Here is a 16,968-nt window from a genome sequence, read left to right on the forward strand (position 1 = left end):
AACGTGGGTCATTAGGAGTCTCAATTTTAAGTTAAATTGAATTATTATTTCATTTTGCAATGAAAATGAGTGCACCAATAAAACCAAATAAATAACCTTTTCATTACTGCTAACTTAAGTATAGCACGATTAGTTAAGACGTATATAACCAATCAAGAGGTCAATGATGCAAATCTCTTATTATATTCTAAAAGGTAATATTTGACAATGACGTAGATGTAGTGCTGCCTTCTCCTCTCATTTCTCAACTTTTGAGCCTTATTCTTTTGCTATTGATGGTAGGAATCAACCAAGCCAGTAGAATTATACTCATTGATATAGATGATTTTTTTTTGAAACTTTTCCCAAAAATTATGATGATTACAGGTGAAATGAAGTTGTTTGATTGGTAATTTTTGTCCTAAGCATATACCAGTGTTGACTACTACTTCCTTTTTGTAATTTTATTTTCCTTATTCTAATCTTTTTTTTTCAATCATATTAGTTATTAAGTAGTCATTTTTATTTCTGGTTGTTGTTTTAATATTAAAACAAAAGAGTTTTGGGGAAAATCCTAGTCCCAATTATTTATTTATTTTATTTTACAACAAGATCTACAAATGTATAAGTGAAATACAAACTTTTGATAACTTTTGACCTATCAAAGAGATGTACCGATATGCATTTGCAAAAGTCAATAATAATAGAGAAACAAGGCCAGAACAAAATGAAGTTTTAATCTCTTTAAAAGAAAGTCGAATCTTTGAGATTCCACCAAAGAAGTGAGAATTTACAGTTACAAAGTGATAAAATTATTTAGATGAGCAAGAAAGAACATAATTATATATAATGAACAAAGGAAAACTTATGAAAAAGGACATTGTTAAAAAATATAATAATACTAAATAAGGCAAAACTTTAAAGAAGCCAAGGCCAGTGATGTTGTGATTTTGATCAGATTTGTACCATCTTTTTATAAACCTGAGATTATATCACTTAAGCCTCTTGTGTGCTCCATAATGCCCTGTACACAATTTAATTTCATTCTATAAGCAAAGCCTAATCCTCTTCTCCTCCCTCTCTGCTTCTGTGATTGTATGGGATTTTGTAGCTCCCTCTGCCATGCATCTTTTGTAAGGAACAAACCCTTTGGTATTCTTTTCATGGCTACTTATTAATTCAAAAGACAATGCTTTTCCAATCAACTCCTCTTTAGAAACTGAATCTCCATCTCTATTGTTGTGAAATAATCTGCAGCTTTGGATGTCATTTTCGCTAGCTTTATCACCGTTTTCCCCACTGTTTACTGATCCAGTGTTAGACCCGCACCATGATTGATCCTTGTGAGTTTCCTTATCATCGACTTGATTTGCATTTGAATCTGCTTGTTTGAAACAGTGCACAAAAGAAAATGGATAACTGCCATAGGAGCTCCACCACGATACTGGAACTGCAGAACCGGGGCCTTGCTTTGAGTCTCCGTTATTGAGTTGTATGAAATAGAAAGCTCCATGATTCCAAGTGCAATCTGTATTTCCTGTAGAAGAGTCCATCACTATGGAGTTCCATGGTGATACTTGCTTTTGGTTGTCCCCTGGTTTACGGTCAGCCTCAGGCATGCTGTTCTCTAAAATCGGACTTTGTTTGTGGGGATCTGTTATTAATACAGTTCTTCCAAAGAGCTTCAGACTCTGGATTGATACTTCTTTTGTAGAGTCATCTTTTTCAATCACATCATCCTTTGTAAATAACTCCAGGTTCTGTCATAAAAAATAACGTAGCTTTTAGTTCCATGAATAGGTATTTAATTCAAGTAATTGCTATCAAAAGGGAGAGAAAAAGAAGCAGCACCGTTGGAATGTTATCATGAGGGATTGAATTTTCCGTCCCTAGGGCTGCTGTTAGAGACTCGTTGTCCAATGAAGATGAGTTTGGTTCCGTGGATGGAATAGACGAATCAGGAGATCCACTGTCGTGATGGATCCTTGAATCAGTGAACATTAGTGTATCTGAACCATTCCCTGCTACAACTATTGATGTTGGAGACGGGCATTCTTTTTCTGAAAGTTGTGGAGACAAAGACCTTGTCTGTTCTGATATGGGAGATGCCTTACGAGATTGAGGTACTTCTTTTCGGGGATATGGATGAGCTGGCTTTCGTTTAGGACGTGGAGGAGGAATCTCGATGCATCCTACTGAAGTTGTGCTACACCCATTTGAATTACGTGTGACCTAAGGCAAAAGAAGAAAATAAATGAGAAGTTGGAAAATCATGAAAGACAAGCATTAATCCTTCAAGTATCTTTAGCACCCCTTGTGATTCTTAACAATTACTTACATTCATAAATCGGAATATGTATATTATGGTAGATAATGGGTACTGGAATAAGAGCATTAGACCTTGGAGAAGAACTTCTGAGCATGGCTACGAATCTGAACTGCGGTCTTCGTGCCCACATGCTCTGTTAGATAAAATTAACTTGAGAAGGAATGAAAAAATATAATAAGAATTCTTCCCATCATCTTCTTTTTGCTCAACCATACCTTCTATTTGTCGCCAATCGCGACCGTACAGCTTCAAAGCTTCTATAAACTTTTCATGCTCTTCCTCTTTCCACCTTTCTCTTTGTTTTGTGATTGTGTAAGGTTTCCTCACCTATCCAACAAGAAACATAGTGTAAAGTAATTTACAAATGCTTGAAATGAAGCAAATCATAATTCTGGAACAGATAATTAGGCAATAGAAGCAAAACCTTGGGACAAAATTCCTTCAATTGAACATTTGGCGATGAGTGTTGATCAGGGGATACAGTTGGTTCATAACCAGCTGAACTAATGCTGTCAGAACAGAGACCTCCCCCAGTGTTCTACAGTGATCAAGAATCAGAGGATAAGTTAACAAACATTTGTTTTCATTCTTTTACAATAGAAGGAAAAATGAAAACCCATGTCACAAGAAACATCCAGAAATTCAGTCTTCACACAAAATTCTGTTAAAAAAATGGAAACTAAACTACTTGAACTCGAGCCAGAACGTTACCATGTTGATATTTCCAGAATTATCCAAAACAAAACGGTGCATAGGATGATTATACAGCATGGTTTCAAATCCAAGAATAAGCTCAAGAACAAAAACAAGTGATAATGAACTGAAAAAATGGGTGATGAGATAAGTAAAGATTGAATGTTTTCTTCACACTCCACAAAGGCCCTGTATATACTTTTTCACCGAGAGGGAAATATCTACCCAGTTTCGTAGCAAACTTCATAACGAAAACGAGGAAAAAATTTGTCTAATATTTCGCAGGGATAATCGAAAAGCATTTCAAGAGTAATTTTAGGAGGCGTGGATGAACACATCTATTGGTTGAAATTTTAATATTGACCAAAAAAACTCATCTAATTCATCACATGGACAGAAGGAAAAAGGAATGTAAAACACGTTCTCCCTATTATTTCTCGATTCTCATGCCAATAATTAACAAGATCTAAATACTTTCAACTTTCAAGCTACAAAAATGGACGAAAAAAATCATATGATCATTGGTCCAATATTCAAATTTACGTCTCGAAATATGAAAGCAGAGGAGAAGAAGAAATTGAATAATATTCATACTTGTAATTCCATGTTCACAGCACCCATGGCTAACTCCTCTTCCACTGCAAATCTTCTTCCAATTTACAGTAACCAAGAAATCTTCCGTACTTTAAAGAATAAACAACCCTAAATAGTCATATTTCCAACTGGGTTTGCATTCCAAAGCTTGAAATCGAACCGATTTAGTTCCACTTCTACGTTTAAAGATGGTTATTCAAAAACCCTAAAATCGAGTGAGTAGGCACCGAAGTAAACCAAGTTGTAGGGGTGGAAGCCAAGGAAAAAACAAAGAGAATCAATCAGATTGGCAGGCAGGTTAAGAGAAACTCAAAAGGTGTTTCATCCGTACAAAAAAGGCAAGAAAAAAGAAGTAATTATAAGATTAGGAAGAGGAAGAAGAAGAAGAGAGTGAAATTAAGAAGGGGTTGATTGTTAAGATGAAAGAAGTTGTGGGTAGATAGAGAGAAGAAAAAGAAATGAGATGAATGTTGAAGTGGAAGAAGAAATCAGAGGGGAAAAGAATGAAGAAGTAAAGGATATTATTATAGATTGAAGAAGACGGGTGGAGGAGAAAACAGAGTCCGAAACTGAAAAGGAAGAAGGAGAAGGTTGAGGAGGTTGAAGAAGAAGGGGAATTATGTGAATAAGAAGAAAGGATGGAAAGTAACCCAAATACTCTAATAGTAAAAACTAAAAGTTTTTCTTTTTTTTACACGTACTCATTCTTAAAAACATTATTACAACTAATATTTTTGCCATCAATTTACATTCTTACCTTTATCTACTCAACAAACTTTATATTTCTTTTTCTCTCTCTATGCAACTTCAAATTATCATAAATATTCGGTCACTTAATATTAACTATCGCTTAGTAGTAAGTGTTCAATCATTTAGACTCAAGTGCGTGATCACATAGTAAATAATTCACCAATTGTTTAGTTCTTTCGTTTATTAAAACACCCTAAACGAGTAAATTAAACGTCAAATATCCTTTTTACCCATGTGATATAAAATAAGGTTGAATAACAATCGTCTCTTACCTCATTTGCTTGTTTCATTCGCTTTCTCTCTTTGCTTACGCTTTTCTCAATGCTCATCTCATTTCTACATTTTTCATATTCCCTTTGAACTCCGAAGGTATTTTCACCACCTAGACTTTCGTGTATTTTACTTGTTCATCTAAAAGGAATGTTCTTATATTAAACGATCTAAAAGAAATGTCCTCATATACTAAACGATCTCTTAACTCATAATAAATGATATTTTGACCTAAAATAAACGATCTCTTAAATTTTACTAAACAATTGTCACCTACTCGACAATCAATTACCAATAATTGATAGGTCATTTAGTCTAGGTCAAAATATCGTTTAGATTTACTGAAAGATTGTGTTTAGACATTTTAACCAAAATTTTAGATTTCCTAAACGATCGTTTTTGACATTTCTACACAGTCGTTTAGCATGTCTACATGATCGTTTGACATTTTTGAGTTTAGGGTTTAAGGTTTAGTAATTGAGTATGTATTATTTTTCTATGACCAATTTGGTTAGGATGACTGTATATGAGAGCAAATATTTCTCGACCACTGTTTCTTGCCCAGTACACAAGATCCATACAGTGATTCTAACAAATGAATAGGTGGAAATGTTCAATAAAACGATATTTGGACCATTGTTAAACGTTGACACAGTCTTCAATGAGCAGTTGTTTCACCACTCCTTATTAAGGGAAGTAAGTGACGATAGGTCGAACGTCATAAGTGGAGAAGAAAGTAACATTCTCAGAAGAAGATTTTAACTTGATAACTAGATTGTGGCCAATCGGTGTAATAGTTGAAAGAGTCACCTCCGTAGATAGGCTGCGGGAGCTCATACTTGGACCAATGCTCCCAGAAGAGAAATTGAAAACATGTTTGGAGGTCGAGGATGTCTTCAAATGATGCAATTTTACAACCGGCAAAGACGTTGTGAAGGTTGCTATGGTGTTATTCATTGAGGCTGCAATGGTTGGAAAGGACAAGAAAATTCAGTTTGATGTAGACACATTAGGTATTGTTGACGACTAAGAGGTGTTTCGAAACTATGATCGGTCGTCTGTCCAGTTCAAACATTTGTTGCACAATTTGAAGATGGTTATACATGGAAAGGACACATACAAGTGAAAAATGGAAAACAATCCTAAAGCAATGCAGGTCTAGAACATAAAGGGATATATTTGCTTTTCGTGAATTTCATTGATCAAGATATATATGTTAGTTGAGAATTTAAAAATAGAATTCTTGAGTGATGATCTAACGTGAAAAAAGAATTTAAACTTTAAATTTGGGTGATTATTAGTATAAAGCTTTCATAATACAATCTCAAAATTAACAAGTATAAATGAATTTTTTTTTTTCAAATTTTTGTTTAATTTAATAGGAGGTGAAGCCACGAGAAAAAGAAAAGAAAAAAGAAAAAGAAAAAGGTGGAATTAAAAAAATAGAATTTGTGGCTCACGTCCGAAGATAAGTAGAGAACACGTGGCAATTCTTCTATTATCTTCTGTTGGCCAACCTCCTCTACATCAGATAACTTTTAAATCTATTTATGACGTCATCTATTTCACTTTCAGATTTTTATTTTTCAATTTCTTCTGTTATTAGTTTATCTTATCTCTTATATTTAAATTAACGAAGATTATAATTTATTATGGGATTAAACAATTACTTGAAGGAAGCCTGAAGGTTTTGTTATTATTATTTGGTTATATATAAATTTAGTTATGATATTTAAATTAAATTTATACGAAAATATATGAATGTCATTAATAAAAATATGATAAATTAATTGAATCTGGACGGGACAGCTTTTTTTGGTAAATCCATCAAATCCATAGAAGGGAAACCAAAAAAATCTTGGCCAAATAAATTTTGTTTGATCTTTTTCCCCCAAAATTGACCTTCCAACGATTTTATTTTATTTCAATTAAATTGATGTGTGTGCTCTTTTCTTATAAGAAATAATTGGTATGCTTTTTTCAAAATTTTATGAGAAATACTAACTGTTGTCAAAGTATTATTATTCAAGAAATTTTAAAACTGCAAGTAAATAAATGTTTGGAAGACAATAAAAAAAATGTTTGGAAGTGATAATTTTTAAATAATTAAAACCACTTTTCTAAAATTTTTAAAATCAATATAAATGGTGTTTTTTAATATTTCAAAACTAATTTTGAAGATATAAAGATTGTATTTAAAAATATTAAATCATTTTTAGTTATTAACTACGCACTCGATAGCAATTTAAAATCTAGTAAAAGTAATTTTAACAATTTTACATTCACTCATACAACCAACCAGGGAAAATTCACAAATGATGATTGTTGACTTTATAATTGGTAAAATTTATTGGATGAATAAGCATAAACAACAATAACAGTCAAAAAGGAAAGAAAAAGTATGTGTTACAAAAGGAAAAGAAAGATATTATCCAAAAAAAAAAGGATGAAAATGATATTTATTTATAAATATGACTTGATAAGTATAAAAGAAAATAGAAAAAAAAGAAAAAGAAAAAGAAAAAAAGAAAAGAAAAGAAATATCTTGATGAAGGGCCTATAATATTGAAGCAGAGAGGCGGAGAAGGTAGGCCAGGAGTTATGGATGAGGCATACAAATATTAATTTCAAATTAATTTCTTTTTCTTTTTTTCTTTTCTAATTTTGGAACAATAAATGAAAAAATAAGAACGACATGTCAGGTGGATTTGAGGCCATCCCTAAATTATCTCAAGTGCGCTTTTTGGCCACGTCACTTTCTGTTGTCCACTTTACCACGTGTACATTCGTAGACCAATACCATCTCGCCCTTGTGGATGTCTTCCTCCACCTCCTTTCTCATTGGCTGAACTGTTTTCTTTTTCCTTTTTTTAAGTTAAAAAATGACAACCACAAGAATTTTCTACAACGACCCTTGCGTGGAACAAAAGGCGTACAATAAAGTGGCGGTTTTTAAGCTCTACTATGCGACACGTGTCTTTTCTTAATTAGAAGTTTAGGGAACATTCGAGTTCCCTTTTTTTTCCTTTTTTTTTTTTTTTTATGAGGTGTCTCATTTTCTTCTCACTTTTTCATTGGATATTCTTCTTCCACTAATATGGATAATACTACTTTGCCCGAGAACAAAAAATTCTAGTATTAGTACAGCAAAGTTTATAATAGAAGAGTACGCTGCATTAAGTTTAAAATAATATTTTTTTATAAAAAAAAATTTATTATGTCGGATATGAGCAAACATGCAACTACACGAGATCAAACTATAATATAATAAAACGACCTAAGAGGTCGAGTATCATCCTCAAGGATCAATCAATCGTTTATGTTTAGCTATTTCAGAGTCAAATCAATTTTTAGCAACCGAAATGAAATAATTTTGAAAACAAAGTAAACATAACAAACAAACATTTAAATGCAAAGTGAGATGTTTTAGGGTGTTGATTTAATTACACATGTCATTAGGTAGTATTTATATTAATCATGAAATTAGTATAGACAATATGTTAAAGTCTAGAAACGTCATTAGGTATTAGTTTGGGAACAGGAAAGCTAGGAGAACGCTACACTTGCTCTTCTCTCACGATGAAAATGATAAAGCTTAGTTAAGCGATATCTATCTAGTAGTATTTACTTATAAGACTTATATTACCTCCCTTTTAAGGGTGTGCCAACCTCTGAGCGAAAAGTTACCACACTTGTTCTCCTTTCAAGACACAAATGATGGAGGTTTAATCGTCAACGTGGAGTTTATCTCCAAACTCCCTCTTGCGTGTGTTAGCTATATCCTTGCTACTTACTCTCTTGAGTAGTTGGCATCAAAAGTTGGCCAAGCGGTGATTATAGCTCAACTAACGCGAAAAACTTTATAAGCTAAGCTTCTTATCAAGAACTTATCACAAGACTAAACTACTTATAACACTTTGACAGATGAACAGTAAAAGATTGATGGAATGAAAAGGTATAAACATGTAATGTATTAAAGAATATAGACCTTAGGTCACAGTACAATATGAACACTATACATTACAATGAAAAAGTGGAAGGTAAAGAGAATGAAGAATATTACAAGTTAGGGGGCCAGAAAATGGTGGAATCTTTCTTTAATCTCTCTCGAAGCTCTCACTTACAAGATTGACCGGAGAAGAAGAATAATTTTTTACAGATGGCGTAAAGGCTAGTCCTTTTCGTTGGCTCCAATGGAGCTCTCTAGAGTTTGACCCATTCAAGCTTGCTATTTCACTTGGTAGAGATAAAGTTCTTTTTATAGGATACTTTCGACGAAAAAACTTCTATTCTTCTGATCATGTCACATCAATTCCAACTACCATTATTATCTTCTAGTGAATCTTCCTCTCGTGCTGATGTGGATCTCGCCTAGAGATGTTTTGTCGCCAACAAACTTCTTATCGCGTAGCACACGCTCCTCTGATTCACTAACTTTTGTTTTTATATATAATCTTTGCGATAAAACACTGAAAAAACAGGGTAAAACAAACATGGAGACTTATGTAAGTTGTATTCTCTAATAGTTATGAATTTACGATAGAAGCTACACGTTTTGATACATTAATCAGGCATTTTAGCTCCATTTTTCTTCCTAAAAGGTCATAATAACTTGTAGAATACAAGTTATCACATCCCTAAATTTAGAACAATGCTTGTCCTCAAGCATCACTCTGTATCACTGCTTGTCCCCAAGCACAATTCCACCTCAAAGACCTACCTTCCTTTTCGCATCCCTAAACTTCTCATGATGCGAGTCAATCTTATTCATTATTGGATTTACTCTCATTATGTACTCTCTTCACAATGAAAATATTTCCAGGTTCAGAATGCGGCAAGCTTACTACTCAAAACACCATTGTTCATTCCCCCAAAAAAATTTTATTTTCAATTTTTAGAAATGGCTAAATTTTTTAAGAGTTTTGAATACTTTTTGGCGAAGAAAAAAAAAATCTCTTATTTGGTTAGGACTTTGTGTTGAGTGGAAAATTATAGGCATTCTATGAGTCCGTTCATCTCCTCAACTATAACTCTTGTCGCCACTTATTAACTCAAGTCTCAATTTTTTGTTTTGAAGTTTTGCTTCTTATTTTTTGTGGGAGGAGGCAACATTGGAGTTGTTATTTTCAATTGAATAAAAGAGTGAAAGATTTTTTTAAAAAATTTTCACATTTTTGGCTTTGTTTTAACTTATGTTAAAACACCTTATTTAAAGTTATCATTGAAGTGCGAAGACATTAAAACACTTAAACGCGAGGAGTCAAGCTTGAGACCAGGAAAACTAAACGCGTTATAATTGCATCAAATCTTGTACTTCAATCGCAAATAACATAAATGACAGATAATAAAAATTATACAAGTATAAATTGAAAATTACAAAAGAATATTAACAATATATATATATATACACCCCCAAATTTAAGGTTGACACAGCAGTTGAGAAGGATCTCATGCACCACGTACTTCAGGATCATTTAGCGTGAGGGGTCTTGATATTTTCGACGTGGCTTTAGGTATAAGTATAATGTTACAGATCGTCACATGGAGATAGCATAATGCTGACTTAAACTGAATGTCATTATGTGGTGTTTTGCTCGATCAATTCCATTATTAACTCATTCTGCTTCTTGAGCTCTTGGTTATGCATTTTAAGCTTTTGCATTTCAACCTTAAGTTCATTAATCTGAGTCTGATGATGAGCATTAGCGTTATCAATCTTAAGTTCTAGGTCTTGTAATTGTTTTTTACTTCGCAAATACATTTCTTATAGGTTACTTTAGCATTGAGTTACATCTTCAAATCTACGTTCCATTAGTTTACAGACAAAATTATCAATAAACTTGAAGATGTATTCCTCATCAACATTATCTTTATCTTCTCTCACCGCCTCCTTTTGTTTGGCATTCTGCATTGAGGCCTTTGGAGTTTGTCTTGGCGACGAAGGTAGGCTTGTCGCGCCAACTTCCTTATGGGTTGTTTGCTTCCCCTTTTGGAGTGGGTCATCAACTTCCTTATCCAAGACTTCTCTTCTAGGACTCAATTTTGCATCCTCTGTTCCTTTAAATGCACCATCATTGAAGGACAATGGGTCATAAAGGGAATCTTGGAATAAATCCTGGTTTGACTCTTCCCCTTGGTCAGGTGGGGATCTTTAAGGTTTAGCGTTTTGGGTGTGGATGGATCGAGTAAGGATGCGACAAGAGATTGAGGAGTGGTCCTTTGTTGCGAAGAGGAAGTATGTTTTTGGATTTCACGGGAAGGGTTTGACCATTAGATTTTGGATTGTGAAGAGGTTGACTTTTGGAGTTTTAGGGAGGATTGTGGCGTTTTGGACTTGGAGGGAGGTGGTGGTTATGTGCCAGATGGTGAAATGATAATTCTGGCCTTGGTTTTGGATTTGGATTTTGGAGGCGATATAGTTTTTGTGGGTTCTTGGTTTTGGGGAATAGTGGTTAACGCAAGAGACGAAGGGTCCCTAAAGTTCTTGGCCTTAGTGATTTTTACTTTCTTTGACCCAGAGGCCTCCTCCTTGCATTGTCTCTTGTGTTTTAGTGGGATGTCATCTTCTTCCTTCTCTTCTTCTGCGTCCACGTCACTAACTACCTTTGTTTTTCCTTCTTGTTTGGTCTTGAGACGTTTGGTTGTCGTCTTGTTCTTGTGGATAGCAATTATGCGGTGACGGTTTCGCATTACACATTCCATCATCCTCTATCGCGATTTGAGGGGACTTCTCTAACTTTGGACGTGCCTTAATACAGAGTTGTTCTATTAAGTGCATGAAGCGTTTCGCTCCGTGAGGATGCTTCACCCAAACTTCTATGTGCTTGCAAATGATTTCTCCTACGTCCTCTGAGATCTCCTCCATAATGCAGTAGAGGAGCATGATTCTATCTAAAGAGATGGTGCTATAGTGGCGTGTTGGCATGATCTTCTTCTTAATGAACATTAATCATACACACTGGCCGTAATATTCAAGTTGTGCAGGAAGAGTTGGTACTTCTCGGTTGGTATTATATCCCACTTAGTTCATAGCTAGGAACAAAGTCCAATGCATCTTGCTTATTGCGATCAAATGGTTCCTTAAAGATAGCATGCCCAATCGCATTCTCTTCTAACCCGTACAACGCGTTGATTGTGTCTAGTCCAAAGTTTACTTTCTTCCCCTTTACTAGTGTGTAGTGCTTCTCAGTATTAATGTACCCTTTATAAACAAATTCACTATGCCTGGCCTAATATGGTCACCCCTTCGATGAAGTTTCTCCAACCAAGTGCTTTGATGTGTGACACAAGGAACTCATGCAACAAACCCTTGAAAGGATAGAGCCCCTTCTCTATCATGAACTGTTTGCTTATGTCTTCTGCAGTAGGGGTTTCTTCTCGCTCACTTACTTAGCTTTTTTCTTCATGCTGAGCCTTTTTCTCCTTTTTCTTTTCTCGCCTTACGACGTCTTGATCTTCCAAAACCTTTCTTTTTATTATTACCTTCGTTTTTTTTAAAGGTTTCACCTCCTCTTCTTCCTCTTCTATTTCTCTTTCAAACTCCTCGCAGTATTCTTCGGTGGTTTTCTTCTTCGCCTTGCCCTTCTTTGTAGAGAGGACTACTTTTTCAACTATGTTGAGGAGCTCTTCCCGCTTTCTCAATTTTTCTTTCTTCTCTTTTGCCAAGGCCTTAAGTCCTTGTTGAAGGGATGAAAACCCTTTACAGCAGAAAATTACAGAAACCCAATTTTAATTGTAACCTTAAAATTACCAATACATTGGCAAAAAATACAAAATTATTTTTATGGTTAAACATGCTTTGAAGAAAAATAGAGAGAAGAAAACTTACGCTCGTTGACGACTCTGAATCTACCATTCTTAAATTTGGGCACCACCACTTAGAAACCTTCCTATTCTCTGATTGAGATGGTTTGTGGGAACTAAAATTGGAAGAAGAGAATTTTTTTTAGAGAGAGAATTTGTCTAGAGAGAAATGGGAGAGCAATTTAAACTTCGCAGAACTCATCCCTCTAATCTTCGTTATGCAAAAAATTTCCTCTTCTTCAGTCTGAAGAAGAGGGAAGTTAGAGAGAATAAATGGGAACGTGGGAACACTATAAGAAAATGGAGCATTCCCGACGTCGAAAAGCACGTCGGCATAAAGAACGTCGGGAATAAGGGCTTTTCCGACGCCCTCAACAACGCGTCGGGAGATGCGTCGAGAAAACCATCTTTCCCGACGCACCACGAAGGCGTCGGCAAGAATACGTCGGGAAAAGGGGTTTTTCCCGACGCCGTGAACAGTGCGTTGTTCACGGCGTCGGGAATAGGGGTTTTTCCCGACGCCGCGTGAAACGTCGGGAAAAGTGGTTTAATGAGCGTCGGGAATTCCCCTTTTCCCGACGCATTTTGAGGGATTTCCCGACGCCACGTCACTGCGTCGGGAAATCCCCTTTAAATTCGTTTCAGTTCTGTGAATTACAGAACCAAAACCGAGAGGAGGAGAAAAAGAAAGGAGAAGAAGAAGAAGTCGCCGCCGTTGAAATTTCCTTTTGTTCCGCCGCCGTCCGTCGCCGACCGCCCTCGCCGTTGTTCCTCGTCGCCGTCTGCCACTTTAGGTAAGTGAAATATGTAAATTTATTTAGTTTAAGTTTATGTTTTAGGGTTTTTTTTGATAAAAATTAGTTTAGGGTTTTTTTTAATGAAAATTAGTTTAGGATTTTCTTTTGGAATAGATTTTTGTTTGATAAATGTATTTTTGTATAGAGTGTGTGTAATTTGTGGTTGAATTGAAATTTGAAATTTGAAATTTGAATGGTTTAGGATTTTTGTTTTAGAAAATTGAATAAAATTGAATGGTGGTTGAATTGGGGGAGAGGGTTTATTGTTAAATTGAAAATTGAATTGGGAGGGGGGTTTATATTTGAATTGAAAATTGAAATTGGAGGGGAGGGGGGGGGGGGGTTAATAGTTAAATTGAATTAGGGGGGATGTATAGTTAAATTTAAAATTGAATTGGAGGGAGGGGGTTTAAGTTAAATTGAAAATTGAAATTGGGATGGGGGGGAGGGGAATTTATAGTTGAATTGAAAATTGAAATTGGAGGGGGGGGGGGGAGTTAATAGTTAAATTGAATTGGGAATGTAATATGTGTGTTAAGATTTGTTTTGGCTATCCGGCAGTTATGGTAGCTTTTTTGTTTTGAATTTGTTTATGTTTGGGATGGCTATCCTGCAGTTATGGTAGCCTTTTTTGTTTTGAATTTGCTGGTATCAAGGGGTGGTAGTTAGGATAGCTTGAAGTATTTTGTTGTTAATAATTAGGTTGTGTTGGCTATCCTACAGTTATGGTAACCTTTGTAGTTTGGAGGGGTTTGTAGGATGCGAAGATATTTTGAAGTATTTTGTTGTTAATAATTAGGTTGTGTTGGCTATCCTGCAGTTATGGATAAGAGTTGGATGAAACTTAGAAATAAGTTATCCCTTGAGTATAGACATGGAGTGACCCAATTTTTAGAATTTGCCAAATTTCACGTTGATGCTTACGGACGATTGAGGTGTCCATGCAAGAGATGTTTGAATTTAAATTGGAGCTCATTAGAGGGTGTGGAAAGACATCTGCTGACTATAGGAATATCCCCCTACTACACAGAATGGGTGTATCATGGAGAGTCATTAAGCTATAGAGGTACAGAAAACTTTGAGGAAGGAACTAGTAGTAATCCTTTTAATGAAGGAACTAGTTGTAATCCTTTTAATGAAGGAACTAGTGGATGTGGATGAACACTTGTCACATGCAAGCGATGAGGAATTATAGTGACAAATTAAACCACGTATGCACATATTTATATCTAGTTTATATATTTTGATTCTAGCTATGTGTTCGTATTTGGTTATTGAATGTTTGTTTTCTATATGTCCATAGTCATTATGTCATATCGACGATCAAATTTTATGAAGACGGACGATATGTTCCTCCAGTTTGAGGAGGATTTAGATAACATTGCGGGAGGGTCGTCATCTGTGGGCGACAATACGGGTAAGTCTAAGAATTTTCTTCATTTTTAACTTACAAATATTTCATGTAGGGGTTTCTAACTTTATATGTTATTGTCTATTTATTGAGCAGGATCTTCTTCTCAACAAACGACTCCGACTCCTAGGAGACGTGCGCAGTCTCGACTCTTGGAGTTAGAGCGCCACGTTGCAATAAATGGGCGCATTCCGATGACGATCGCCCCTGGAGCGGAGAAGCCTATTTCTCCACACGCCGTTCGCTTTAGCCAGACGATAGGCGTGTGCGTGCAAAAGACATTTCTCGTCCGCTGTCTTAAGTGGACGGACGTTGGGAGAGAATACATTGAGGTCGTCAAGGGCGACCTCCAGGTAATTAAATGCACTACACATTTATATATGATTTCATTTGAAACATATCTAACTTTAACCAATCTAATGTGTTATGTTTGTAATGTGCAGCGATTGTTTGTGCTTGATTTCAATGATCAAGCAATGAACAGGTTTGTTGAGCATCAGATGCTCACGACCTTTAAAGAGTTCCGGGCCGACTTTATAGACATTTCAAAAAGTACAGCGACCCAGAGGAGGCTCGTGCCAACCCACCAAACGCATTGGTTGGACGTGATGAGGATTGACACTTCCTCTGCGACCATTATATCAACCGTACATTCCAGGTATTTGTCATGATTAATTATGATAACAAGTTTTTATATGTATAAGAAATAAACAATATAATTGTTTTAATGCAGGAGCAATCACGGACAAACAAGGCTGCTAGACAGAAGCAGCCTTACAATCATAGTAGCGGGTCCAAGTCGTTTCTACAACGACAGTATGAGCTCGCTGAAAGAAGAGGGCAGCCGATCGATCGTGTGGAATTGTTCCGGGAAACACACGTTCGAGCTGGGACATTCGTGTCGCAAGCCGCCGAGGATGCGCATGTAAGTTATACCCTTATTAATTATCCACTTTTATTATATATTTTTGTGCGTTACCTAACATAATTTTTAAATTTGTTGCAGAATCAAATGCTGGAACTCCAATCCCAGCCTACCCCAAAGGGTAGTCAGCCACTCTCTGAGGATGAGATATGCGATCAGGTGTTGGGTAGACGACCAGGCTACTCAAAAGGCCTTGGTTGGGGACCCAAGCCGAAGGCCCGCAGAACGGCAAGTGCAAGCAGTTCGTCGACATCTTGTTCGCAGTCCACACAAAAAGAGATTGAATTACAAGCTAAACTTCATGAAGCTTTGGAACGGATTGAAGTACAAGATAGAAATCACCAAGCATTAGCTTCACAAGTGGAAGCTATGAAAAGGATGATTGAAGACCTAACTCGTGCACAACAGGGACCACCACATGATCCCTAGCTCTGCGGTACGTCGTATATATCTCTATTATTCTTAAGTTTTTTGCAATATATGATTATGTGTTAAACTTAGTTATTTTTATACCATTTTTAGGACCGAAGGTGTAGAATGACGCGCATACGCACCTCGTTGGGAGATTTTTCATTATGTTTATGTTTTTTCTATATTGAGAACTATATTTTGTTGTAGTCAACTTATTCGTATTATTAATTTTAATTCTATTTTTTAAATTTGTGTTTGTATATTTATTAATTTATTTTAATTTAATCCAAAACGTCACGAAATTTTTTTGAGCAATCCGAACATCATTGTGAATGTTTGAGCAAAATATTATAAGGAAAAAAGTAAAAATAAAATATCTAAAAAAATATATAAAAAATATGAACGTCGGGAAAAAAACGTCAGAAAACAGGTTTTCCCGACGCCGGGAGATGCGTCGGCATGACGGCGTCGGAAAAACCTTATTCCCGACGCCGTCTATGCCGACGGATCTCCCGGCGTCAGGAAAGGCTTTCCCGACGCTCATTTGGTACGGCGTCGGGAAAGCGTCTCGCGACGCATTTCTCCCAACGTTCTTCCCGACGCCGTTTTGTACGTCGGGATATCCTTTCCCGACGTACTTTGCATTTTCGCCGACGTATTTGTGTGTCGGGAGTACCCCCGTCTCTTGTAGTGGAAGACCACCCACGTTCCTTATTAATTTAATAAATAAATATTAAATTAATTAATTAATTAATTTAATCATATTTAATTAATATTTCATTTAAATCATATTTAAATGAATATCTCTCACATAACCTCTAGTTTTAATTTAATTAATTTAATTAAATCAAATTTAATTGAACGAAATTAAACTAGACTATTAATTAATTCTCCAATTAATTAATTTCTAAATTAAATATATTATATTTAATTTAATCCAAAATTTGAATCATATTCAAATATAATTTTCTCTCATAACCTATAGTTTTAATATGTATTACATACA

The 16,968-nt window shown here is 35.4% G+C and overlaps 2 protein-coding genes across 3 annotated transcripts; one reads left to right on the forward strand and one right to left on the reverse strand.

Moving 5' to 3' along the window:
* Nucleotides 1-699: 699 nt before the first annotated feature.
* Nucleotides 700-4,237, reverse strand: LOC103501368 (protein REVEILLE 1-like). Of its 2 annotated transcripts, XM_008464939.3 has the most exons (6): nt 3,596-4,237; nt 2,733-2,846; nt 2,524-2,635; nt 2,380-2,441; nt 1,831-2,211; nt 700-1,739 (listed from the first exon to the last, which is right to left on the reverse strand). In XM_008464939.3, the coding sequence occupies exons 1-6, from the start codon at nt 3,620-3,622 to the stop codon at nt 1,026-1,028; spliced, it is 1,410 nt and encodes a 469-aa protein (XP_008463161.1). In that variant the 5' UTR covers nt 3,623-4,237; the 3' UTR covers nt 700-1,025. The 2 variants fall into 2 exon arrangements, with proteins under 2 accessions (XP_008463161.1, XP_008463162.1); XM_008464940.3 differs by lacking the exons at nt 2,733-2,846; nt 3,596-4,237 and having other exon boundaries at nt 2,318-2,441; nt 2,524-2,612.
* Nucleotides 4,238-15,276: 11,039 nt separating this feature from the next.
* Nucleotides 15,277-16,190, forward strand: LOC127151030 (uncharacterized). Its single transcript, XM_051090265.1, has 3 exons — nt 15,277-15,551; nt 15,633-15,987; nt 16,074-16,190. Exons 1-2 carry the CDS (start codon nt 15,354-15,356, stop codon nt 15,978-15,980), a joined length of 546 nt encoding a protein of 181 aa, XP_050946222.1. The 5' UTR covers nt 15,277-15,353; the 3' UTR covers nt 15,981-15,987; nt 16,074-16,190.
* The last annotated feature ends 778 nt before the right edge of the window (nt 16,191-16,968 follow it).

Source organism: Cucumis melo, chromosome 9, assembly GCF_025177605.1.
Source record: "Cucumis melo cultivar AY chromosome 9, USDA_Cmelo_AY_1.0, whole genome shotgun sequence".
Taxonomy (NCBI): Eukaryota; Viridiplantae; Streptophyta; class Magnoliopsida; order Cucurbitales; family Cucurbitaceae; genus Cucumis; species Cucumis melo.